At 43.9% G+C, this 27453-nt stretch overlaps 2 protein-coding genes across 2 annotated transcripts; one reads left to right on the forward strand and one right to left on the reverse strand.

The window, feature by feature from the left end:
• Positions 1-932: 932 nt before the first annotated feature.
• umodl1 (uromodulin-like 1) lies at positions 933-9929 on the forward strand (the record flags this gene model as incomplete). The annotated part of the gene is made up of 17 exons (XM_079739042.1): positions 933-1026; positions 1755-1997; positions 2570-2731; positions 2869-2996; positions 3203-3389; positions 4515-4655; positions 5023-5211; positions 5453-5713; positions 6043-6155; positions 6362-6569; positions 6738-6875; positions 7082-8250; positions 8396-8544; positions 8666-8902; positions 9049-9208; positions 9297-9381; positions 9742-9929. The coding sequence occupies 17 exons, from the start codon at positions 933-935 to the stop codon at positions 9927-9929; spliced, it is 3852 nt and encodes a 1283-aa protein (XP_079595168.1).
• A 3703-nt stretch (positions 9930-13632) lies between these two features.
• On the reverse strand, positions 13633-26858 carry map6a (microtubule-associated protein 6a; the record flags this gene model as incomplete). The annotated part of the gene is made up of 5 exons (XM_079739043.1): positions 13633-13780; positions 15123-15233; positions 18548-18777; positions 19200-19416; positions 26125-26858. 5 exons carry the CDS (start codon positions 26856-26858, stop codon positions 13633-13635), a joined length of 1440 nt encoding a protein of 479 aa, XP_079595169.1.
• Positions 26859-27453: the final 595 nt, after the last annotated feature.

Raw genomic sequence — 27453 nt, forward strand, 5'->3', positions numbered from 1 at the left:
TAATTGAACCCATTTTCACACCATGAAAGAAGAAAAATAAGCATAACCAGCCACGGCTGAAATGCTGTGGATCAAATTAGTACATCATATAGGCTCTTCACGTTAAAGCTATGATATCTTGTTTTGCAAAACAAGAGTGCATTTGTCTGTTGTTTTCTCTTGGCCAGCACAATTCTGAAAAATATTTATTTTTGTCTCAAAAGGCTGTTATTTGTATTATTAAGGAAAAAGGTTGTTTCAATGTCGTTTGAAAACCCAACATTTTCGATTAAATGTGTCGAGTACTTTATATTTTTCCCGTCTCCCCTTTACTTGACAATTAACTGTCACGCTGAGAGTTTACAGTGCTGCCATGGTGACCGCGGTGGGTATCAATGGTATCAATTCACAGGGGACCGGGACTCGAGCCGTCTCCCAGCATGCTTCTCTTTCCTACTCACACCAAAAACATGTTTACTCATGCTGACACTTCCATTATTAATGTCTAATTAACGTCAAATAATAACTTGTTTTCAACTATTGAAAACCTTCTCTTGTCACAAAAAGATCTTCATGGATTTCCTAACCCATACTGTCTAACGAATACTCCATGTTACATGCAAGGTTGTCAAAAGAACAAAAAACGTTCAAAACCAGCTTGAACTAGACGAAACCCGGCCATGTCAGAATTTGAAGTATAACATATTTTGTCATAAACTGCTTACTTGCAGCATGTCAGAGCTAACAATGTTGCATGTACAACTCCCCGTAGGCCATTAGCCTGCTGTGCTGCTGTGGTAAATGTGGTTCACCTGGGGGCCTTCGAATCAGCTAGGGGATGGGTGGGAGTGGGATCACAGAGGACTTGAGAAGATGAATACGCCCTGAATCATTCCACCATCTTAGTGAGGAATACGCAGGTACGATGTGGTGGCTGAATGCATAGTGGGGGAATGGGTCTTTATCAGAAAATGAGCTGGGTACACTCTATGTGGATTGCTGGGGCCCTTGTGGCCCTCGCGAGGGGACACCACACTATGATGGAAGGTAGGCCTCTGTTGAGATTTCTTATGTTGATGTTGTTGAGAAAAATGTTGTATAGTATGTGGGAGATTTGTATTAGGACAATGCTTTGTCTTAGTTACAAGTTTAACTCCTTTAATTTATTCATTTGAATTAGTCCTCATTTAATGGAAATTAAGTCAAATTAGGAGCTTTTATACAAGGTGACTCCCAGATGAAAATTACAGATAGATAGCTACGTATGGATAAGTATGGATCACGTTATACTTACAGAGCGTCAGTGATAAAAACACACCATGAACCTTCCGAATGCATTTTAGAACGTAAAATGCATTTTAGAGTGTAAAACTTTAGGGTACGTTAATTAACCATTAATTAACATTAGTTAATGTAGTAGTAATAATTGCTTTATAGCATTAGCAAATGGTTTAGGGTAAGGGCTAGTGGGTTAGGCAGTTAGGGTTAAACCTAATGCTATAAAATAATGTATGAATAAATGCAGAAGTTATCATGAACCCCATCAACTTACTTTATGTGAACACCATGAGTAAACTTAAATACTATAAGAATACTATAAGTAAACTGATTACTAGACCATAAGTGGCTGTTAATTAACTGTTAATTAACTGTTAATGCTTGATTAATGTACCCTTAGTGTCAGTTGTGACCTTTTGGAATTCATCAACTTAACATCTGTTTCCATGAGAAACCGAATAACGAAACACCTTCTCTTTGCTTTTCTGTAATTGTAGGAAAAGACTTATCGAAGACAGGGTACCACCTCTGCACCATCAATGAGACCAGGAAACAGAGTAGGTTGGTATATCATGCGGTCCCTTACATCGTGCAAAGACACTGCGGGGGCTGGCTGCCATGGCGGATGTGTAAAGTCACTCTTTACAAGATGACCTCGGGGCTGGAGTACAAAGAGGTCGTCCGAGAGGTCACCAGATGCTGCCATGGTTTCGTACACATGGGCCGCTACTGTGTGCTGCGTGAGTCGTTGTCTGTTAGCATTGACGCTACTACAACCACTTTCCTTTTGACATTTCATATTTACTGTATGTGGTAGACCCTTTTATCCAAAGTGACTTGAGGTGAATTCAGAGACATGAAATGTTTACGTGCTCGTGGTTGCCTATTAGGTACCATATACATATGGTACCTCAGTACATTTGAATATTTCTTCACACCTTTACAGTGTCAAAGAGTAGTAGACAACACAGCATAATCCTGAATCTCCAGCCAGGCTCATGATTAAAACCCCTACGACATAGTAGATGATGACATATTGTATTCATATTTAAATAGTGGGCTAGGGTAATTTACCTTCATATCCACAGGCTATCAATAAACATCCTTGATCAAGATCTCTCACCCTACCTGCCTTAATTACATGCATCTCAAGTCGCTTTGGATTAAAGGGTCTGCTAAATAAATAAATACCCAGTAAATACTACTTATAACTAATAACGCCATATGTTTCTTTGGAGCTATCCGCTAACAAGACTTCAGTTTATATGTATATATATAAAGGTCTTATAGTGAGTTATATCTTGTCATTCAGCACTCAACAGAACCAGGGAGTTCACTACCAAGCCGGGATTCTGCCCGACCGCAGCTGAAAAGTCACATGACGGCTGCCAAACCTGTGTTTGGGACATCGACTGCCCAGGTTGGCAGAAATGCTGCCAAACGTTGAATCGTTCCCGATGTGTCGACCCTGCCAGTAAGTAGTTATTCAGTGATAATTAGTTGGATTTTTTAACATGGTTCTTATCTTGTAGTCTTCTTTTGTTGGAGGCCCAATCTCTTGTTTTCTTGTTTGTGTTATGTGTGTTAAAAGCAAAGTGTAATCTTTTTCAGTGTTTACACATTACGAAGCCAACGGAGGATGGAGGCTCAATGTGACGGTGACAGTGAAGACGGATTATGATGTCATGATGGCCTTGGATAAAGGACTTTTTAACCACACACAATTGTTGCACACCATGGTATGCTAGCAATGAATGCAAAAAATGGGATCAGTGGTTTAAAGAATGTCCTTATATTTTGAAGCTTTTCATAATTTAGAATTTTTGGAAGGAAGCTACCTACTACGAAAGTATACTTTATGTCATTGATTCTCTGAAACTTTTTCTTTAATTGAACTCATTGCAATTTCCTCCATCTGTGTTGTGCATGTCTGTACCCCTGCTAGGTGAGCGGGGCGCTGAACTCCTCAGATATTTCGGTCCAGTATCTCAGCTCGTGTCCAGTGGTTCCTTACAGCACCGCTACGTCTCTGATAATTGGCTGTGATGCCACACTCTCCCTGGACGTCACCACGGCCAAAATGCATGGACTCCTCAGGGACATATCAGAGGTGTCCTCTGTAACAGTGGAAGGTAAGGACAATCTCATGGTCAGAAAGATTACCATGAAGAACTTGAAGCACTCTCTTGCCTCTCGGAGATGGCCACTGGTGCAGTAAGTGAATGCATACTATAGTTATACTATATACCAAGCTAAAATGTCATTTATTTATTCAAAAGAGACAAAATAAAATGTAACCTTTGTGGGCCAGGAGGAATCTCATCATTGAGCAGACTTGTTCTGGAAAGTATGTGGATCATGAATCATCCCACATACTTGTTAGCAATCGGCCTCCATTCTAGCGTTCTCCTTTACAGCAAAATACAAAAACGATAGATATAAGATATATATAAGAGATAAATATGCAGACATCATCCACCTTCAGAAAGTGAGCAGTGTAAGCTGTTCCAGTCATATGTTTCCTAAATTGACACAGTTACATGCTTAATGATTGTGAGTGTCTAACAGTCTAGCTGTTTGGTTGCTCCTGTGTATGGAGGTTTGTGATTCATGACATTCTCCAGAACTCAGTGTTCAGGAAGTGTGAGTCAGTAAACCGCCACAGTTTCCCTCCCCCGATACTTCTTTTTGACGGTCATCTGTGGGACGCTTCCTGCATCGCTGGAAAAGCTATCACCACTACACACACCCACTCACACACATGAATCTAACAAGAATTTGAATGCACTTTGTTATGAATATAATATTTAAATGGTATAATCTAAATGTGAAAGTAATTAACTGTATGTAACTGTGACCCCTCAATCGGAAAAACAATGTGTCTGTGGCACCATTGTTTATCAGTGATTCCTTACAAAAAGGATACAAACACATTTCAATCCAAACCACCAAACCACCATTTAAACAACAGCTTTAATTATCAACAATCAATTCATATTTTGGGAACCATTTCAAGGAAATGCCACATGGGTAATACAGTGGTGTCATCTTTATAAATTTACCTAAATATACACCACGATATTTGATGCAAAAGTTGCTTTTAGTGAATTCAGCATATACCCAAAGTGCACACCCAGCCTTGTAGTTCAGTATACCTTATTATTCCGCGCGACTATACTGCTACAGCATATACCTGTGCCTCATAAACCTACTCATTACTGCACAAGCACACAATGTGTCTTCATTTGTCAACACAGACGTGGATGAGTGTGCGCAGCCTGCTCTCCGTAATTGCTCCCCTCATGCCGAGTGTAACAACACCGCGGCCTCCTACCACTGCTCCTGTCGCCACGGCTACACAGACGTTCTTCCCCAAAATGCTGGTGCATGGTGTGAAGGTGTGTTGGCGAGGGGCAGTTCTCTCTATGAATGGGCGGACATGATATATTGGATGTGTGTGTGTTCGCGATACAGTGAGAGGATGAGACTTTTCATAGAGACTATAAATAGTTGTGTGTCAGAGTGACTCAGAGATCATTTCTGTCTCAGCAGCGGGGTATTGTAACGAGGATAGGGATACATAAGCTCCAATATCAATCAGCGTATAGATATACAGTGCATGATATGTACCTTACATAGGGACATAAGTGCATTCCCTCTTTCCTCTGAGCACTACAACAATTTTCTTTTATATTGGGCATTGAATGTGTTTGCATTTGACCTACAGAGGACGACCTTGACATCGCCCATCTTTTTGATTTGCAGTTTACCAGACCCCCACCAATGCAACCCCCTGTATCAACGGACAAACTGGATCCACAAGACAAAGCCCCTCTGCCACTCCTGGACCCACCCTGGACCCACCCAGGTGGTCGGCTTCAGCCCCGACCACCCTGCAGACAAGCGCCACTTCTAACACAGGCACCACACCGCCTGAGGAGATGGCCACATGTGGTACGAAGTACACATCACCCGTCTCCTGTAAATGTTGAGAAAGGAAACAGGAATGTGTATCTACAACTCATTTTACCAGAACCGTCGTTTAACTTGAATTGCGCTTAGTCATCTTCTTCTTCTTCTTCTTCTTCTTCTTCTTCTTCTTCTTCTTCTTCTTCTTCTTCTTCTTCTTCTTCTTCTTCTTCTTCTCCTTCCTCTTCTCCTTCCTCTTCTCAACCTTCCCACAACCACCAACCAGCTCCTCCCCAGCTCACCCAACTGTCTTCATCCCACATTGCGGGAACATCCTTCTGCCTGTCCTGGTCTGGCCTGACACAGAGCAACCAGACAAGCTATTTAGTTGATCTGAGAGAGGGGTCAGAGATCATCAATCACCTGGTGACCTTTGAGACCAAGGTGAACATGACAGATCTGGATCCTGGGGTGCTCTACAGTGTCACCGTCACCCCCTGTGCATGTGATGCCCAAGGGGAGAGTCACCTATTGAATGTGAAGACGGGTAAGTCAATTACGGGCCGATTGCTCTATAACAGGTGTTCCCAACCTGTTTTCACTCAAGGCCCCCTTCCCAGTGTCAAAAGTGTTTCAGGCCTGTAGCCGAAGACTACAATACTATATTCCCGAAGCTAACCATGGCTCAATTCTATGATGCAATTTGTCAGAGAAATAATGTGTGCAGTAGCCTTTGGGCCCACTAGGTAGTTGCATTGCACATGTGTATCACTATTAAGGTATTTTTTACAATAGATTGGTTTTGGATAACATTGTGACCATTGTGCATTTTTATACGTTATTATACAATTACTTTGAACTTTGTCTTTTCTTCAGCTGCTCAGACCCTTAAGGCCACTACAAAAGTGACAAATCTGAACTTCACTGATGACTTCCTAAACGCAAGCAGTCAGGCTTACTTCAATTTCTCCAAGAGTTTTAAGGAAGAGGTATGTTGGTCACTCATTACCATCTCCATAGCCACATAGTTTAGAGTTGCACAGGCATGATTACAAAACATACTATTCTTCTTGTTTTTTTCTGTAATGACTTGCCATTATTAAGGTAAAGGCAATAATTGACCTGTGCTCTGTCCATACCTATTCCATCCATCCATCCACCATCCATCCATCTGTCCCTCCCTTGTTACCAACAGATATACAAGTCTCTCTCTTCAGAGCTCAAAGAACTGGTTGACAATAGGAAGGTGAGAATCGAGATCACCAGCCTGTCACAGGGCAGCGTGGTTGTCAACTTCTCCATCGTCTACGACGCGAGTGTCACCATGCTCAACGTGTCCTCTGCACTGTTGAGCTCCCTGTTAAACAGCACCAGATACAGTGTGGACGAAAACAGCGTATCTGGTATGTATCTCTCACTGCATGGTCCAGGAGAGGATAGTTGAGCTGTTTTGACTCCCAGACAAAGACAAGTTTTTATGTTCAAAGCCCAACGTCCGCAGACTCCATGTAGGCATCCTTGATCAAGATGAAGTGCATTTCAAATGTCATTTTATTTTGTCATTCCTTTAGATGTTGATGAATGTGCTTCGGAGCTGAGCGACTGTTCCCAAAATGCCATATGCAATAATACCTGGGGCTCCTACACATGTGTTTGTAATGATGGCTTTGAAGATATGGGCTCGGATTGGCCAGGACGAGTCTGTGAAGGTATATGGTCCGGAAGACCCTATGTTCATTGGTAGAATTGTAGAGAAATAACATAATAATAAGAAAAGTGTCTAGATGTTTGTTGGATGTTCTCTAATACTCACTATTTCACCTTGTTCTCTCTGTAGATACCACTACCTCTTCGTTAGCCCCGCCCACCACTCTACCTGTCACTACCTCTTCCTTAACCCCGCCCACCACTCTACCTGTCACTACCTCTTCGTTAGCCCCGCCCACCCCTGTACCTGTCACTACCTCTTCCTTAGCCCCGCCCACCACTCTACCTGTCACTACCTCTTCGTTAGCCCCGCCCACCACTGTACCTGTCACTACCTCTTCCTTAGCCCCGCCCACCACTCTACCTGTCACTACCTCTTCCTTAGCCCCGCCCACCACTCTACCTGTCACTACCTCTTCCTTAGCCCCGCCCACCACTCTACCTGTCACTACCTCTTCCTTAGCCCCGCCCACCACTCTTCCTGTCACTACCTCTTCCTTAGCCCCGCCCACCACTCTACCTGTCACTACCTCTTCCTTAGCCACGCCCACCACTCTACCTGTCACTACCTCTTCCTTAGCCACGCCCACCACTCTACCTGTCACTACCTCTTCGTTAGCCCCGTCCACCACTCTACCTGTCACTACCTCTTCCTTAGCCACGCCCACCACTCTACCTATCACTACCTCTTCGTTAGCCCTGCCCACCACTATACCTGTCACTACCTCTTCGTCAGCCCCGCCCACCACTATACCTGTCACTACCTCTTCGTTAGCCCCGTCCACCACTCTACCTGTCACTACCTCTTCCTTAGCCCCGCCCACCACTGTACCTGTCACTACCTCTTCCTTAGCCACGCCCACCACTCTACCTGTCACTACCTCTTCCTTAGCCCCGCCCACCACTCCACCTGTCACTACCTCTTCGTTAGCCCCGCCCACCACTCTACCTGTCACTACCTCTTCCTTAGCCCCGCCCACCACTCTACCTGTCACTACCTCTTCATTAGCCCCGCCCACCACTCTACCTGTCACTACCTCTTCGTTAGCCCAACCCACCACTCTACCTGTCACTACCTCTTCGTTAGCCCCGTCCACCACTGTACTTTTCACTACCTCTTCCTTAGCCACGCCCACCACTGTACCCTTTAACTACAGTAAGTTCATGAGCCTGCCCACCATTAAGAAAGGGCTTCCATCCATCTCGGTGGAATGCAGCCCGAAGGCCATCATGGTGACGGTAGCCAAGGATTTTCTGCAGACCAACCAAATCAGTTTGCAGTCACTCCACCTCGGCCAGGTGTCCAACCTCCCACGCGACCTCAACGATACCCACGTGCGCCTGACCGCGGCATGGAACGACACCAACCTGCTCAGCGTCAGTGTGGTTTTACTTTTTTAAGCAATCTCAACAAGGCCTTACTCAATGAACGGCTGCTTTTGTTGCTGAGGGTGAACTTTGTTGTATCCTTTTTGAGAAAATATACAATGAAAATTATTCAAAATGTGGGGTTTGTATATAGAACTACTCCTACCTCACAGCCAAGGTGACCCTATTCAACAGCCCAGAGCCATTGCTGGACGGCACCAAGGGCATCGTGCACATGGCGGTGCCCATCCGCTGCACCTACAGGAAGAGCGTCTTCATCTCCGCAAACTTCGGTGACATGGGGTAGAGTCTCAATATAGACAAAATCGAATAGCATTATTCTTTTTTTTTATTCTTTGTGGAGCTGTTTATCTGTAGGGGTAACATGGTGTGCTGCAAACGTTGAACTTTCTACTATTTCCAGATACAACATGAACATAGACCCTATATCGGCCTCGGGCTCCTTCAAAGTGATCATTCAGTTGCTGAACGGCACGTCTGCCCTGCCGCACAACTACACTTTGTCCCCTGACGAGGAGGTGGTGGTAAAGGTCTCCATGAACACCTCCGCCGAGGAGATGAGGCTGGTCATCAGCAAGTGCTGGGCCACCCCCACCAGGAATATTCAGGAAAACCCCAGCTACATTTTCCTGAACAACGGGTAGGTGTCTGGGTAATAGCTCTGCTGTTACCAAGTTGCAGGTTTGGGAGAGTACCTGGAGATTGTGGCGGGGGGGGGTGGCTATCGCTTATAAAAACGACTTTGCAGTGTATACGTTTTGTTGTTTATGAATTATTTGTGTCCAGCTGTCCTCTGCCCGACTCCTACACTGCAATCATAAGCAACGGGAACTCGAGCTCTTCCTCGTTGTCGGTGCGGATCTTCTCCTTCGTGGAGTTGGACGTGGTCTACCTCCACTGCCAGGTCCAGATCTGTGTGGAGATGGGATCGGCGACATGTGTACCTGTGAGGACTTTCACTGTTCACTGATGATGCGCTGCTTTTCCCCCTGCCAACTTGAAAGCCAGTCAAACAATCAAATGTGTCCTTTCAGGACTGCAGCATGAGTAAGGCCCGCCTTGCCAGAACAGTTGATCCACTTGTCGGCTCCTCTGGGGCTTTGATACGAGAGCATGAGTGTGAGTGGTTTCCCTCTTTCTCTCCCGGAATAATGATAAGCTAGAACATGTTTGCAGTAGATACGTTTGCTCGTCCATATAATGTATATTGAACAGACACTAGGGTGACTTCACCAATTTTAGTTGAGTGTGTGTTTTGAGGAATTTATGATGACTCATATCCGAGTTGTGTATTCAAAGTGTCTGGGTTTATTGGTTGAATGGAGTAATAGCTAGAGCTATTCCTCTGTTAAGGGATACACAAGGCATTATTTGTATCACTATCATCATTGCGTAGTGTACATCTAGTCGGTTATTTGAGCAGCTTGTTTCCCGTCAGGATTTGTGTGATCTGTGACTTTTCCTGAATGAACTTCACAGATAGCCTTGAGACGGAAAGTGATATACTCCAAGTCGTGGGCTTCAGCTTTCTGGGAATTGCTATAATGGTGATCTTTATGGCCGGTTTCACCTGCATCGTCTTCTACCAAAGAAACCGCATCGGCCACTACAACTTCAACATCAAACCCAAGCAAGACAACTTCACCTTCCATGTCTTTAATACGTAGGGATTCAATGAGGGTGGCATTATGTCCCTTGTCATAATCGATTCATCGATTCACGCTGTAGCGTATACATCATAGTGTATATTATGTTTTAAAAGCTAACCAAAGTCTGTCGCATTCAGTTCAACAATTGCCAGGGAAAGATGTAGTCAAAGATACGATGTAACGCACTTTCGCTCAATATTTTTCTACATAGACGAAATTAGTTACTCTTTTTTTATGTTCTCTACTTGCAATGAACAGATGATTGAGTGTATGATGAAGATAAAGTTGGCTGTAATAATTAATCTCAAGTGGTTTTGTGTTATGCTGTATCCACACACTTGAGGGTGCTAGTGTTGCAGTTTTGAAAGAACTGAACAGAACAGATAACAAGATGGCTGCCTGCATGTGAGGGACAGAGGTCCTCTCCTCGGCCAGGTCCACATCAGGTCAGGACATTATCAGATGCTTGGTGATAAGAAACATAAGCCATTCGCAAACGAGGCATCCGGAACACCTTCCAGCCACATAATAACCATCCTGCTTTTTTAAGGCATTTATGGAGCACACCCAATGCACATTGTTGCCATTAGACACATGATAAACCAAAATGTTTCCCGGGTTAAATACGTCCACGTGTTCGGAGTGTAGAGGTAAAGCCGTCGCCTGGTGCGCTACATGACAAACACAAGAGGACAGTTCTCTGAGGATGCTGTTCCCTGGAGACGGTGATGAATGAATAATACTTCGGGAGGCTGGTGGCTAGTAGGCACGTAACCATCTGGGAAGCTATAACTAAACCCCCTCCCTGATTAGCCCATTCTGCCGCCTGAGATCCGCTGCCGGGTTGCCATGACATCCGTGGCTGCACGCAGGCTGGGTGTGCCCTGGAGGGATCGAGGGAGGCATAGAAGGAGAGTGATGAAATATAGAGGGCGCATTTCGCGCGTTTTCATCCAGAGTGTGTGTGTGTGTGTGTGTGTGTGTGTGTGCGTGTGTGTGTTCATAATTGCTGCACAAACGAAATGTTAAATTGCTAAATGATACAAAACGACCTTATAGGCAGATTGCGTCACAACAATTAGGCCAGATGTGAGGTTTGCTTTGGAGTAAAAAGATCTGATTCAAGTTGCAGATTTAAAGACCTGCAATGCATATTTTCAGGTGTTTAGTTTGATTCATGCCTTCAGCGTTGTATCCAACGTGTATGGCCTTTACCTCATCACAGAGCCCCTGTTCCTCTTCAGCTTACCTCCACTTCCCCATTCCTTTGGGTCAGTGTGCCCCTGAACCAGAAGCCTTCGTCCTTGATTTATTGTGTGTGTTTGCGCGCGTGTGTGTGTGTGTGTGTGTGTGTGTGTGTGTGTGTGTGTGAGTGAGTGTGTCCCAAGGCTTTTACACTGGACCCTACCTCTCACAGGTCAGGGCTAATTAGCACTCAAACATCTCTGCAGTGTACATAACCAGGCCAGAGCCTCAGCTAAAGGATCCTTAAGGAGCATAATTACATTAAGTCTTCTTGGTTACACAGGGGAATTCTGATGGTAGGGTAGAGAGTGCAGAATTAAGAAATGTATACAGGTTTTTAGTCATTCAGCAGAGACCTTTGACCAAAGGGACTTACATTGAAGGTAGATATATTTCAGTTATGATCCGGTAGAGCTAGGCATCTTGCTCAAGGATGCCTATGTGTAGACTGCTGCCATCGTATTTGACCCAAGAACCTTTTGAGTCAAACACTACTATCCTAGTAGCATTTTGCAGACATGATACTTTACTTACTTGGCCCTTAGTTGTGAGGCCTTTATCGATGGATAATGGAGATGAACGAACCCATTTATCTAGATCCACATGGTGCTATTATGGTCCATTGTTCCTCTGTGTAATAACCTTGAAGATAACCTATGATCTCTGGCCAGAACCAAATACGTGCCTTTCTAAGTGGTGTGTAGCTTGTGCTTGAGTTAGCCTGTAAATACAATGATGCTATGAAGTAAAAATATAATATAATTATTATACGGATATCTGTTCAACCATGTTATCCTGTTTTTGTGTATGTTTGGGATTCCTTGAGGCCAGACTATCCATTTAGAAGCCAAATTTTCTTTCATAGTTGACTAGTATTTAGTAGAACTCATCCATGTCAACTATTAACAATGGTAACCATAAAAATCAGGTAGGTGAAGTTCAACAAGGCGCCTCTTCTAAAATAAAAAAACAGCACACTCATATAGACCAACCACCTCACCTTATCTCAGATACACCCCCAGTGGCAGCTCTCTGTACTGCACCTCTTCAATTAAATATAGTCTGTCGCAGTGCCAAATAAATTGCCAAAACATCCCTGGATTTTCTTTTTATATATAAGACGGATAAGGCATTCTGTTTTACCTCTGGTTTCTTTTTAAGAGACTTAAAGAGACAGATTTTAGTAGGGGAGCCATTGATAGTGTGAATTAAAACATTACGGGTAAGATGTAGCCATCCAAGACCATAGCAGCGATAGGAAATGTTATTATTTTACATAGCAATGTCACTGTTGATCAGTGGGTGTAGGCTACACCCACTGATCGATGGAAGGAGAAACACGACCCTCTGGTTAGAAATGAGAAATAACCATAACCAACACTGGTTTCTGTATGCTTCATAATCTTTGAGTTTGAGGGTTGCCGTGCCAAGCCAGAGGCCTATGGGAGGAACACCTTAGTATGTCCTTTCAGGGGGAGGAAACCCTCTCAAAACATAGAACCCACACACAAAGGTCCTGTTGGAACCCGGGCCCCTCCTACTGTGAGGCTGCACCCCCAACATAAACAACAATAGCTGGGGGCCACTGACAGAACGACAATAGAAGATAGCAACTTTCAAGCGTGTTTATTTACATTTCAACTGATTCACATACATCAATTTCAGTTTTTTTGTTCAACATTTATAGAAGCACTTAATGGTGTGGTTATTCTGAACAGTATTCCCATTAAAACATTGTTTTGAAAACAATATAATGTGACCTGAAATTAACATATAGCACCAATGGAATAATGCGGTGGATGAGAAACATGAGACATGTTTCAAACATGCTTGTGACCTACAGTATGTGATCTTTTTGGCGAACAGAAAGCTTTTAGGGTTATGGAGCAATAATCTCTTTTGCTAAATATAACCTAGTCACACGTCGTCATGGTAACGCTTTATTTTACAGGCTATTCCATAATTTAAATTCATCACAGACCAATATGAAGGTAAAATGTAGACTATTCATGAACTAGGTTCTGTTTGGTTGTTTACTGTACACATATGCACCCTGAACTTTACCGGTAGGTAAGAATTCTATATATAAAATCTTTGCAAAAGAAAAATATCACAGCCTTCTTTAATTTTTTAATATCTGATAAATATATATTATATGCATATGATACAATCATCATCGTTGATATTGCACTTCCTAGTGTTAGTGTGGTTACTGAAAACCCATATACAGACTTTACCAGATAATTTCTGTACAAGGGTTTTTTCTACATTTTACCTTTGTATTAATCACTCCCCAAACAATTTGTATTCATGGTTTTGTTGTTTTGTATTATTATCATCACTTAGATATTTTATGAGGAAATAACTGTCTGCGAAATAAAGCGTTACCCAAACCATTATATATGTACACTACTACTGCTATCTCCTGCCATCTCACACTGTAAGCTCTGTTGCTTGGGTTTGGACAGTCGGTGTGCTAATCCGCCGGTTTTACGTCAGGCGCGAAGCGGACCACCCCAGTGGTCCGGCGGGGCTCGGGTCTTACCACGAGAGGTTCTGACTCTCCTCCGGCAGCACCCTGGGCACCACGATGATCGGCTCGGAGACCCTCGTCATGAGCTTCCCTTTAGCGCACAGTTTACATACCAATGAAGAAGAAGAAAGGGGGAGAGAGAGAGAGAGAGAGAGAGAGAGAGAGAGAGAGAGAGAGAGAGAGAGAGAGAGAGAGAGAGAGAGAGAGAGAGAGAGAGAGAGAGAGAGAGAGAAAAACACAAACACAGGATGAGGCATTTCTCGGGATCATCAACATCTGTGTAGCTGAGCACTCATTCGGGATGATAGATGTGGAGAGAATGACTAATTAGAACATAAAGTAATCATTAGTTAGCAATTAGTAATTACTTTTGAAAACAATTGACTCAAAATCGAAGTCGAATTAAACCATGGGGATCCTGTAAGCATTTGCCAAGAATCCACACCCAAAGGTTTAACAATCTAAATTTGTATTGGTTTGTATCTTTATAATCTGATGGTTTAAAGGCAATCAAAGTTGCATTTGTATTATATATAGCTATAGTATCAAATACAGCAAGGACATTACAGACCATTCTCTGTATAGTCTTCTTCAAAAGAGCCAGCCGGAGCCAGTTCCAATTCATACTTACCCTCACAGTTGAGTTTAACAATGAAAAGTATTCAATACTTAAAACATTCAAGAGATAATGCCCCAAAAACTGTTGAATGGAATGAAAATATTTGGTGAAAAAATGTGTTTCCAGTTAAGAAGAAAGTAAAACAAATGATTCAAGATTCAACAAAAAATTGAAGATAAGTTTCACAGAGTCCCAATAAAACAAATTATCGGCAGAAAATGCATGGTAGGTAAATCTTAAAATCGGAAGGGGTCGGATGATCCCTCCATAGTGATCATCGAAACATTAAACAATTCAACCATCATATTCATGCAACCGTGCAATGGGTTATGCCCGGCATCCTGGCTGCATCCCATTCCACAACGGGCAGATGTTTCGCGGATGACCAGCGATGACTTGAGAGAACCCAAGGCTTCCTGCGCATAAGCGACGTAAGATGGCCTTGCATCTTACATGTAGGACAGAGCCGGCATGCACTGCAGAGAGACCCATTCCCTCCTGGACACTATAGTTTCCATATGGAAGAGAAATACATGCAATGTCTATTTTTAGTTGAATGTCTGAATGGGCATTCTGGAGTGTTGGGCGAGTTCACATACATGAAAGACGAAATATCGGAACCTCGCTTAGATCGAGTATGTGATCAGTGACCACAGAGACGCAAGTGTGCTGCTGTGACACAGACAAAAAACTTGGAAGGGTTCGACTCCTTCTTGGGCATGTATGAATGGGAATGGGTGGTAATTGGGGCTTGCGGTTGTTGTTGTTGTTGTTGTTGTCGGTTTCTTGTTGTGTTGTAGTAATTTGTCATTACCTGGGATCTGGTAGCGTACAGCCCCACAGATGTTGCTTTAGAGTCTGCACCCAGCCAATGTCTCGGATTGGCTGGCAGAGTTGTATGTAGTGGTGCTGTTTTAGCACAACCCTTTAAATGAATCAGAATGTCACTCATTAGCACTCTGAAACACAATGCTCAAACAGCAAGACTTACTCAAACATAGGCCATCCATGTTACCTGAAGATAAGGAGTTAATTACGATGGGTTTCAGTCAATATCTTAACATATCAAACACATCTGATGTTAACTTGAATATGTAACGTATATACATCATTGCATTATTTGTGTAAATATGGCCAGGCTCAAAGAGAATCACATGCCTTTTTATTCTGGAATTTGGTTCTTAGACTTGTTTGTTACATGCATGTTGCTACCCAATTTGAACGAGTGGTCTGAATATATTCAGTGCTTGAATCATATATTCTTCGGTTCCCCATGTGAACGCAATATGCATGAAGCTGAAAAGCCCTAAGAACTTATGCCAGAATATGGTACCAGTATTAAATAAGCAAAAAATAATAGTGAGCAAGAGCGAAATTCTCTTCCATGTGGATGATAATCATTAAATGATATGATCTCACCAAGGTAAGGAGTGGAAGAGGTGAAGCATACGAGCAGATATCTGCAACCTAAGCGGTGCTATCTCTGTATTTCTCAACAAAAGACCCAAGAACACACTGCTTTTTTTCTACTTTTGGCATTTATTTGTGTATTTCATTAAATATATGCAACACAAGCACGTCACAGTAAAATATATATGTATATATATTTCTTGCCCAACACGTCACTTTCTTTACCACACTTTCTATCCTGGTTTGCCTAAGAATGATAATAATTAATAATGACTATAATAATAGCCCCGCAAGTGATCTAACCACTGTTTACATACACTTCCCCAAACCGGACCCTCACACAAGCCTCCCCTGGAAACCATAGGCTACAAAATGACAATGAGCCTCATGCTTTACGGTGTCACATGATCAGCCATGGTCTCACATGATCAGCTATGGTAGCGGTGGTACTGATAAATACAGATAGAAATGGTCAGTGTCCCCCTTTGGAATGGGACACCAAGTGACGCAGGTCGGCAGAGGTGACGAAAACAGTGTACCGGGTGCCCTCGTAGGAGGCGGTGGTGGTGGTGGTGGGTGGTGGCGGTGGTGGTGGGTGAGGGTGCTGGGTTTGGTGAGGGTGCTGGGTTGGGTGATTGAAGTGGGGTGGGGTACAGTGATGGGTAGGCCTTTCACAATGTACAATGCTCTGCCATTGTGGTCTAAACCTCGTCAAAACCAAGGGGCGTAAACAAAATGAAAGTCCCTTCAACGCAAAGACGTACAGAAAACAGCCATTTAGCCATGTGTTGCGTAAGACCTAAGCCCATGCAGAGCTCTGTCGGCCATATTAAGATATATACAATAAGTTACTGCAAAAATACAACTAGCTTTTAACCTTTCTTACTTTGGACACACAAATTTGAAATATTGTATTATTCGGCATACTTTGGTATACCTCTCATCGCCAAGCATTTGCAAACTGTTTTCAAATTGCCCAACCTGGCAAAATAATCGAACCCCATTCCCTTACATCAACACTACACAATGGAAAGTGCTCCTGGTTCAACTATCAGCCATTGTCCAACAAAAACATGGGCTTATTGTAAGACAAGCATAATAACATGCAGTCGGAAGAAAGAACAATGAACAGCCAGTCCACAAAGACTGCATTCAAACTCAGCATAACATAGATGATGCCTCATATCATTACTGGGGTGTAAAAGGATGAATATTTTGATAAATAAGTAATCTTTAACCAAGAACATAGGATAGATCCTTCCCTCTACAAACACATACATATAGGTGAGTGAGGTTACCACTAGATTAAGTTGTTGCATTTAAAGGGTTCATGTGTAGCGAATTCTATAGGCCACAGTTCACCCTATTTGTGTGTGTGTGTGTGTGTGTGTGTGTGTGTGTGTGTGTGTGTGTGCTTGTGTGTGGGGGGGGAGGGGTTGTGTGTGTGTGTGTGTGTGTGTGGGGGGGGGGATTATTGCTGTGCACTAAATATGTCTTGTCAATAAAGATTATGAATGGGAGAATTTACAGGCGGCTATGGCCAGTAATATTGTCAGCATCAAAAGGACAAGTCGAAGCTATATCATTACCTTAACTGTGCAATTGACAAAACCGTCATCAGCATGTTAATGTGTTCTGCAAACGACGGCACAGTACATGCATCAGACGAGGGCTCCCAGCTGGGTTGGGGGCCGTACAGTGCGCCTTATCAGAAACAGTGAGCTGTGACCTTGAACACAACAACCCCTTGTGAGGAGCCGATCTCGTGTAAGTGTCGCGGGATGGAAGCTACACAAGCTAACGATGAGCACAACGAACACACCACTTGAATTCAACTGAGCACCACTTGATGTTGTTGGTTGAGCGCTATTCAGTTCTTCACACAATGCAAAAAGAAAAACAATGATAAAACAACAAAGCATTTCCGTCAAACATCATCAGCCCGGCTTGTTGCTCTGCATTCACAGCCACGCAGAGAGCAGTAGAGAGACAGAGAGAGGCAGAGCAGGCTACACGACCAAGCATGGAACCACTTGCCAAGCAGCACATTTATCAAAGATGTCAGGAGGAGTTTCTTTGCTCGTCATTGTTATTATTATTATGAGACGTACACAGAGGTTGGTTTCCATGGCGCCGAATTAGAGGTCCATTATTCTCCTGACAAACCCTTGATAGACGCAAACAAAGCAAACCTGCTCCGTCGATGGACGTCAACTTTGCAGAATTGTTTGTGGATGGACCCATGCAAAAAAGTTTAAAAAGAAATACAAGAGACCCATCCTGTGGCTAGCCAGGCAGCTGGTAGCCTTGGCAACCAAAAGATGAGGCAGGGCGGGAGCAGAGGGGGGTTGGCGGCGGAGGAAGTGGAGGCTCCTGCCCGCCCGGGACCATAGAGGTCTCGTCTGAGCTGGGAGGAGCAATGACATCATGTCCTGTTTAGATTATAGGATACATTTAACTGTGCAGCTTAAGCACACACACAGCCAAGAGGTAGTGGTTACTATGCAAGGTTAAACGGAGAGCCAGAGAGAGAGAGAGAGAGTGTGAGAGAGAGAGAGAGAGAGAGAGTGTGAGAGAGAGAGAGAGAGAGAGGGGGGGGGGGGGGAGAGAGGGAGTGAGAAATGAGAGCGGAGGGGCTTGAAGGGGGAGGAAGTGAAATAGCCAATTAGAGAGTGAGAGAGTGAGGGAGAAAGGGAGGGAGACAGAGGTGTGAGAACAAAGAGGTGTGTATGCTCACCCCCCACCCCCACCCCACCCCCCACCCCAAAGAAAAAAGGAGAAAGAAAAAGAGAAAGAAAGGATAGAAGTAGTGCTAAATGTTTTTTTTACTCTTTTGCCTCAGCCAGTTTGTTGTTCATCTCTTTACTTTTCTCCTTGTCCCCCGGGGCCGCAAGGGGCCCGGCTGGCCCCTCCTCCGGGGCCTTCTTCTTGGACCCCTTCAGCACGGCGCCCTGCTTGTCCTGCCTGGCCTTCTTCAACGGCTTGCCCGGGCCCCCGGCCGTCTTGGCGGCGCCACCGGCCTTCTTGGGCTTGGTGCGGGTGGCGCTGTACCTGTCCGACTGGGAGCCATGAAGAGCCGGGTCAGTGAGAAGCCCGCAACCATCCATCCCTAATCGCTGCTGGGATCTGATCGTAACTACTATCACCAGTCGACCGATACATTACACATGTACAACGCTACGAGAACTTTTAAATTAGTATTTTCCTGCTTTTACTATTAATATGCACCACTGCTACTCATGAAAGATACAATGTAAATTGCACCTTGTGATGTGATTTCCTACTGCCTCTCGGCTCGCCGTCCATCTGTTGTGCTGCAGCCTTTGGATTGTGGTAGCTACTCCACTTTTAAATGAATTCTTTGATCGTTCTCAACCTCACATGCAAGTTGCTCTCTCCAGAAATCCACAGCCAACATCTTGCAACTGCAGAGGATAACAAGGAGTGGCCAGGGGGGACCAATGAGGTGGTGGGGTCTCACCTGTTTACTGGGGTCCAGGTAGGGTTCGCTGTACAGGCTGCGTATCCTCCGGCGCTCGAGGGCTTTGTTGTCGGCCGGCTGGGGCTTGGACTGCACACCCTGGTAGGAGTTGCTGTAGCTGGTCTCCAGGTTAGGCCTGTCGTCAGGCGGCAGGTACTGGGACTTGGCTCGGATCATCTTGGTTGGCTTTACGTCCTTGTAGGCCTTGAACTCCGTGCTGTGGGGGGGACGGGCGGAAAATTGGCGATAGGAGATCATCAATTGAATTGCAACTATGTCAACATTGCAAATATTAAATGATGATGAAACACAGCTGAATCGTGCAGAGTAGCTGTAGGACTCGGAACACAAGCTGTTAAGGTCATTGAATCACAGGGAAGCAGGGGTTGTGAAGGAGGGTGTGGGCAGAATGCTGTTTCGTCCTTCTTTTTTCAGACAGAATGGCCAGGTAAGGAACTGGACTTGGACTCCCATGAAGAGTGAGATGGAGGGATCTGGGTTAAAGCCTGTGTTCCCTTGGTGTATAATATATCACGTTTTGACTTGGAGGACTGCAGGTGTCTGCTGTTCTGTAGGAAGCCGTTGTTACCGCGTCAGAACCAAATCAGTTCTGTACAGATTAAAAAACTCAAGTCCTTGTACCCCTTTTATTTCTGACGACTGATCAATACAAATTTTGTATTTTGTACCTCATGTACAATACGGCATATGTCAATGTCTCTATATCTTCCAATCCCAACTCACATACATTTGGTTTATATTAATTTGATCAAATGCAGACTTACGCTGCCCAGTGTGTGTAATTCTTAAATGTTTCTCATAGAAAAATATCTTCTGGGATTGTTGTATGAATCAGATTACACAAGATCGCACAATGTCACACAACATAAAAAAGGGTTAGAAATGGTTCCTTTGGACATTTTCACTAACTTTAAAGCAGCGCATTTTGTTATTCTCATTTTAACTAGAATAGTTTACAGGGACTTATCAGCATTTTGTTATTCTCATTTTAACTAGAATAGATTACAGGGACTTATTAGCATTTTGTTATTCTCATTTTAACTAGAATAGTTTACAGGGACTTATCAGCATTTTGTTATTCTCATTTTAACTAGAATAGTTTACAGGGGCTTATCAGCATTTTGTTATTCTCATTTTAACAAGAATAGTTTACAGGGACTTATCAGCATTTTGTTATTCTCATTTTAACTAGAATAGTTTACAGGGAATTATCAGCATTTTGCAAACAACCCCCCTCTTCGAAAGCGTGACTGCATCGTTGTTCTTTACTTTGTTGCAATTTCTTATATGACAGGCGCTGGATAAAGAACAATGCTTTTCAAGCATATTTGCTTAAAAACAGCAATTGTTCAAAAAACTCCAACCCCCACAAATGCAAACAATGTACGGTTCCCCGTTCCGCTGAACTGGCAAGTGAAAAGCCCACTGTTTCATTCTCCCACAAAGGCAACGCCAGTGATGGGAAGGACTGAATTAAGGGAATCTATTATTAAGGCGGATACAGCAGAGAGAGAGAGAGAAAGAGAGAGGGAGAGAGAGAGAGAGAGAGAGAGAGAGAGAGAGAGAGAGTGAGAGAAAGAGAGAGAGAAAGAGAGCGAGAGAGAGAGAGAGAGAGAGAGAGAGAGAGAGAGCGAAAGAGAGGGAGAGAGGGAGAGGGAGAGAGAGAGTGAGAGAGAGAGACACAGCAGGAACACTGTACTCATTAGGCAAGTCAGCACCAATATGAAATAACATAGAAATCCATAATTCTGTGGAGAAAGGTTGTAGTTGTGGGAGTCCCAGCTCAGCGGAGAGGAAACAGCATTGAAGGTTGTCTGCCAAGGTCTCTGCTGAGAGAGAACAGAGCTTTGATATTGGTGTGTGTTTGACATAAAGGGCCTGGCATCCTGTGGTGACTGTGCAAAAAATATAAACTGCAAGATTTTTTTTATATGAAGAATAAATAAATCATTCGAATATAACCAATGAAACTATTCTATTTTATCCATTTTTGCTTGTATTTTTCAATGTAATTTACTGTAATTATCCTAATCCGGATCTTAATTTCTTATATTTCATATCTTCTTTGGTGCTCATGACTTAATAACAACATTGTACATGGCTTTGATGAAATCCATCATGAAATGTGTTTCCAATGTGTCAGACATTCTGCCGTGTCACCCAAAGGTCCCGTCTCGGAGTAATACATTACATTCATCTCATCTTATATTATCTAATGTACTTCTATTCATAATGTTATTCTTTTCATAAATCTCCAGTAACTGACGTAATAATCTTCACATGTCAGAACAATATAAAAGTCAGTGATGAGTGAAATGCTGTTATGTCATCTTAATGTCTGCTGGATGGAGCCTTAAAGGAGAGAGGTAGAAAACTCGGAGAAGGATTTCACAAGAGGACTGAGGTCAATTTTTACAGTAATGCTGGACTGGGCCAAGATACTGCCGAACCAGACAGGTTACACAACCATGTCCATAGATAGCCCATGGCCAAGTCAAACAGGAGATGCAGTGTGTGATAAAGCAGTGCGTGCGTATGTGTCTGTGTGTGTTTGTGTATCAGAGAGAGGGGGGGGGGGGGGAGATGATGAAGATAGTATGAGAGCACATGGGCAAGGCAGTGTCATACACCGGTCTGCACAGCGGCATGGCTGCTGGTCACGTACGTATGACAAAACAATCCTGCCAGTGTCTCTAAGGTCAGCCTGTACTTGGTACAAGTGCAGGGGTAAATACAACGCTTCCACTAGCCCCGTTAGTTCTGCTGTGCAAACTCTGCAAAGTGTCCACTGCTTGAGTGGCCAAAGAGTACCGATGTGTCCATTCTCTCAAATGAATCAGGATGTAGTTGTTATGCTTGTTGTCTTTTACAGTCATTCGGCCATTCCAGTTAAGCACAAGGGGAAAGGTATTGATTTTGGACTGTTGCATAGAATAAGGTGATGGTCGTCATCCGCTTGCACTTAATGAATCTCCAAAAAACGATATTTCCACTATAATCTTCATTCAAGTTTCATGAAACAATAAGCCCAAAGCTACATGAGAGGAGCTTAGTGAGCTGCAGTGGTGGACAACAGTTACTGGATTCAATCCTTCCTCCCTATTGGTCTAAGTCAGAGCTGCTCCGACTGTTTGATTCTCATCGAATTTTAACTCTGACTGGAAACCAGTTTGTTCTCCTCATCAAGCAGAACAATAATCTCCCTGACAACAGCCAGTGTTCATAACCCCTTTGTTTGTGTTCAGACTTTCCCTTTTTTTCGCTCCTTTTCTCTAACAAAGTTATGAGAGGAGTGTTGTTGCCATGGGTTACGTCTCCATGTGCCCGGCTACGCCATCACCCGCCTTTATCCCTCTTCCTGTGGGGTAGAGAGCCGCTTTAGAACGCAACCTTCAAGGGACAGTATGTGTGCATGAATGTGTGCGTGCGCGTGTTTGTGTATGAATGTGTGCGCGCATGTGTGTGTGTGAATGTGTGTGTGCTTGCGTGTGTGTGTGTGTGTATGTGTATGATTGCGTGCACCCAAGTGTGTGTGCGTGTATGTGTGTGTGTGTGTGTGTTTCTGTGTGTGTGTGTGTGCGCTGCTAAAGGGTCCTCCGCTAGGACTATAAACTGGCATAGACCGGATTTGGAAGCGGGCCAGTGTACCACACCGCTGAGCTTCATGCCACAATGTTCCAGAAAGGTCTGAACTACGGCCAGTTCCTCCGGACTCCCTCGACTCCGTGGGGGCGCTCACAGTTTTGAACCACTAGAACGGCAGAAAATCATCCGCTGTGGCTTAAACATGGTGCAATCACATCCACTCAGGCCGTCTGAGGAGGATATCACCACTGGGGATGGTTGAGAGATGAATAGAGAGGAATGAATCCTCTTTGTTGTTTGAAGAGGACATTTATTAATTGATTGCACATACTCCACCCAAAAGTCCAAGACTTATCGTTCTCTCTTTCACTCCGCACGCCCCCAGCACTGGGAGTGCCTCTCAGAATGTGTTGGAACTCCCCTCATGGTATATAATATTGATCCATTTTTATTTGTATGCCAGAGATTATTTGGAAATATGATCATGCTAAATGACTGACCTTTCTCACTGTCTTCTGTGTGAGTGTTCATTGACTGAAGCCTTTTAGTATGCAATGGTGCCTCCTGGCTTACCTTAAACATTAACCTTATCTAAATCTGATCTCTCTCTCTCTCTCTCTCTCTCTCTCTCTCTCTCTCTCTCTCTCTCTCTCTCTCTCTCTCTCTCTCTCTCTCTCCTGTAACTGCAGTGTAGTGTAAACTATCCATTGTGATTATACACAGATGACCCTGCTACCAGAGGTTGTCATGCCAGAATAGGAAACAAGGCAAGACCAAGACAACCAGACATGTAACACATAGCTTTCAATGGCTTTAGCTATTTGGTGCAACAACCAAAGTTGTCATTTGGACAACCTCATGCTATCAAACTACCTTCTCAACTTCTATCATTGGTTTGACCAAAGACTAAAGAATAATAGACTGGAGTGAGTGCAACTGAGGACCTGAGGCCGTATAAACACTGGGCTATGTTGGCACACGATCATTTTTAAATCCAAAACCTCGCTACTTTGTGTCTGGGATTTCTAACCTTTTTGTAAAATGAGGGATGAGACTTTAAAACCCTATCCAATGGAAGGCAGAAGGTTTTTTTTTTTACTGTCTTCCGTGAGGCGGGACATAGCTTTTCAAAAAGGTGAAAGGTTTGTGTCGCGGTGTCTAGGGCAGAGCTTCGTCTTGATAATCGAAATCCGGCAAAACCAAAAGCTAGCTGTCGACCTAGCTGTTGACCGTGCTATGAGATACAGTGGACAATAGAGCAATGTATTTGGATAAAAAATGGATGATCCGAGCCAAGTCCCACAACCAGCCGCCTGATGACAGGCCCAACCTTGAGACCACTATGCCTACAGCGGTGTGCAGTCCAAGCACCAGCCAGCCGACAACAAAGCCCTCGAGCACCGGAGGATACGCAGCCTGTACAGCGAACCCTACCTGGACCCCAGTAAACAGGTGAGACCCCACCACCTCATTGGTTCCCCCTGGCCACCCCTATTTTCCCCTTCAGTTGCAAGAGCAAGTTGATCTTATATGAGCAATCAAGACTGTTGATTTATTTATTAATTTATTTTGATTGGAGGGGCAAACTAACTGCACACTCATAATTCTTTTATTTTTTTTACATTCAGAAGGAATTAGGAGATCACATTGAATAAATAGGGTGTTTATAGTTTTTATTGTATGAGGAAAATATCAATGTCTTTGTCCTAGTCGCCCTATTCTCTGGGCTCCAGAAAGCACAGCAATTTTGTTCTCTCAGTACTCTGTTCTGCCCCTATCCGTCACCCCATCTCTGATTTATAGTCCTCTCTTTGTAGTGTATGTTACTGTTTTTATGTGACCTATATTGCACCTTGTGAAGTGCTATGAATGTACCAGCAGCACTCCTGCCAGCTATGCAGCACCTAGTGGCTCTCATCATTCTTCTCTGCCTTGTTGCCCCTTTAACATACATGACATTTATTTCGGGGAATAATTCTTCTATGTGACCGCTGAGGGATGGTAAAACCAATGAAAAAGAGACCTGAGGATTTAACAGCAACCATGTAACCGTTAGCAACCAGTATATTTGAACGTAGAGCCTTGTTGAAACAGGAGGTTATCTCAAAAATGACCTTTTAAACACAAAATAAATAAATTGCACATGCATAGCAATTGACTCCTTCTGTGCGAGCAGTAGACCCGGGTCAATATGTGTGGAAGGTGAATGAAGGATGTCCAGTAGCCACCATTATTGGACAGTGAGCATCGTCAATGGCAGGCCCTAGCTGGTCCATTGCAGTTAAGTGCACCAGGGTAGACAAGACAGCTGCCAAGAGTGTGTGCGTTGATCTTTACACCATTTTGTCCATAGTGTGACATGGCAATGTTTTTATGTACAAGTTCAATTGAGGATACTTTTCTCGTTCAGTACTTTCCACATTCGATTGAATTAGTCTGACTTGCAAAGTAGAACGATTGAAGACCCTCTGTTCATATTAAAAGTGGTGAACAGATTGCTTGGTTTCTCTGAATGTAAACTCAATGTAGTCGCCTTTCCAACAACACAGCGGTGGCACATGGAATGGACATACGATGTGTTTTGTAAACGGCAGCTGTTTAAGGGGGAGACCTCACTAGAACTGACACATTCAGGAGTGAAAAATAAGTATATTTTCATGTCATTTTATGATGTTTTTGTTTTGATAAGGTCAAGCCCTACAACTAGGCCTTGAACTGCCTCAACGTGGTTAAAGGTCAAAATGTGCTGTAGGCCTTTGCATGGAATTCTATAGCAAGACTTTTGGATGCATTTGAAGGCTCTATCAGAGGATCGAAATAAATTGGAGGGCTAGATTCACGCACATTTCAGAGATACAATGACAAACAAATTCATTATTTTTGATAAACTAGCCTACAACTGAACGGGTCCAAGTATGGAGGCATGGAAACAGATAGAAACATTAAAAACATCCTGTCAATAGATGAACCATGCAACCAGCACCGTATCTCAGCCACGTCGGAAGTCTACTGTGTTGCACGTCAGCTGTTCGGATCCATATGTCAGATAGCTGTGGCGTAGGATTCCGGCTATTTCATTTCTTATAGAATAACAGCCTTAAGCTTTATTGATTAAACTATCTGGGGGAAGGGGCGTGGTGACAGTGTAGCACCTTGCAGTCCTACTTCACAACTGGTTTGGAAGTCCCAGTCGTCATGCTAATAATTGATTGGACAGAGTCTCACCTGATCATAAATGCTTACCAGGTGGTAATTGATCATCGTCAATTGCCACAAATAAATAGAGATAAGGGGACGGTAACGTCCTGTGTAAACGTACCTGTACGAGCTTCCACCGGTCACTTCCTCCTTTATTTGTCTGTTTAGAGCATCAACTGCTGCCCTGCCTCGGCCCTCTGTTGTGGGTCCTCCTTCAACTTTAATGACCACCTTCTTCTCCCCCTGGGTATTATAATTAACCCGCTTTTTTCTGTAACTTTGGAAAATGTCTTTCTCTTGCACCTGGTCGGCAATGGCGCTTTTCTCCACGCCACCGTCGACCTCGGCGAGCCCGTGTTTGGACTGGTGTCTGGACCGGTCTAAGACCCGATCATCGCCGACGGAGATGGAGCGGGGGGGTTTGGAAATCCAAGGGTGGTCACCTCTTTTGGGGATGGGCCACGGCTTGTAATCCTTTTGATACTGTGTCTCGGTGTTAAAGGGGATCTCCGGGTTGTGGTATTCATTTTTGGGTTTACAGCTAGGCTCGGGGCGAACTCTCCAGTTGCCCTTATAGTCCTGGCGCATCACGGAGCTACTGACTCGCTCCTCCGAGGCGCTCCTCCGCGGTAAGCCAGCCGCGAAGCCCTGCTCTGCCCGGGTGGGCTGCGAAGCTATGGTCACACGCGGGTAATGCGCCTGTTTTTGATGGAGCGAAGGCTGCAGCTGGATGTGCTGCATTTCGGAGACATCAGCATACTTGGTGAAGACCAAAGGCACCGCAATGTCAGCCTTGTCCAGCTGGTTCCAAAGGCGGGACATGCAGCACGCCCTGGTGATGCAGGGCCACGCCATGATCACGAATTTTCGATTGCCTCGATCCAAAACAATTCAATTTGTTACTAATCGCCCCCTATGGTCGAAGGGCCCTTGTATCCTGATCTGTGATGTGCAAGAAAAAAATCAGTGGTTTTGCGTGGAAATGATTTCCAATGTGTTCAAATGAAACCACTTAAGACATCCATCGTGCACATCAAAATCGCCTCGTAAACAATAATAAGCTTCTTTTTCGGTCGTTTTCTTCTCCGCCTGTCTCCTCCTCGGGTCCGGTCCTGCAGCTGCTACACACAGCGAGAATAGAGAAGCCCCGCCCGCCAGCTCAGCATCCACCCTAGATGCTCAGAACGGCACCGGAGGAAAACAACCTGACTCGTTACGCACTCTGCGTCTCATGTGGGAGGGACGCTTTGTAGCTCATCACATCAATTAGGTTGTGATATGCACATAGCCTTTATATTACACTACGTTAAAGATAGGCAATTAGGTAGTTATAATGTTATTAGTATGATTAATAATAATAATACAAATGATAATAGTAAAAAAAATTCGAATAATTATCATTAGAATTATTGTATAAACAATCACAATTATTGCTGCATAAAATGATCTC

The sequence above is a fragment of the Pollachius pollachius genome (assembly GCF_949987615.1).
Source record: "Pollachius pollachius genome assembly, chromosome: 6".
NCBI lineage: Eukaryota > Metazoa > Chordata > Actinopteri > Gadiformes > Gadidae > Pollachius > Pollachius pollachius.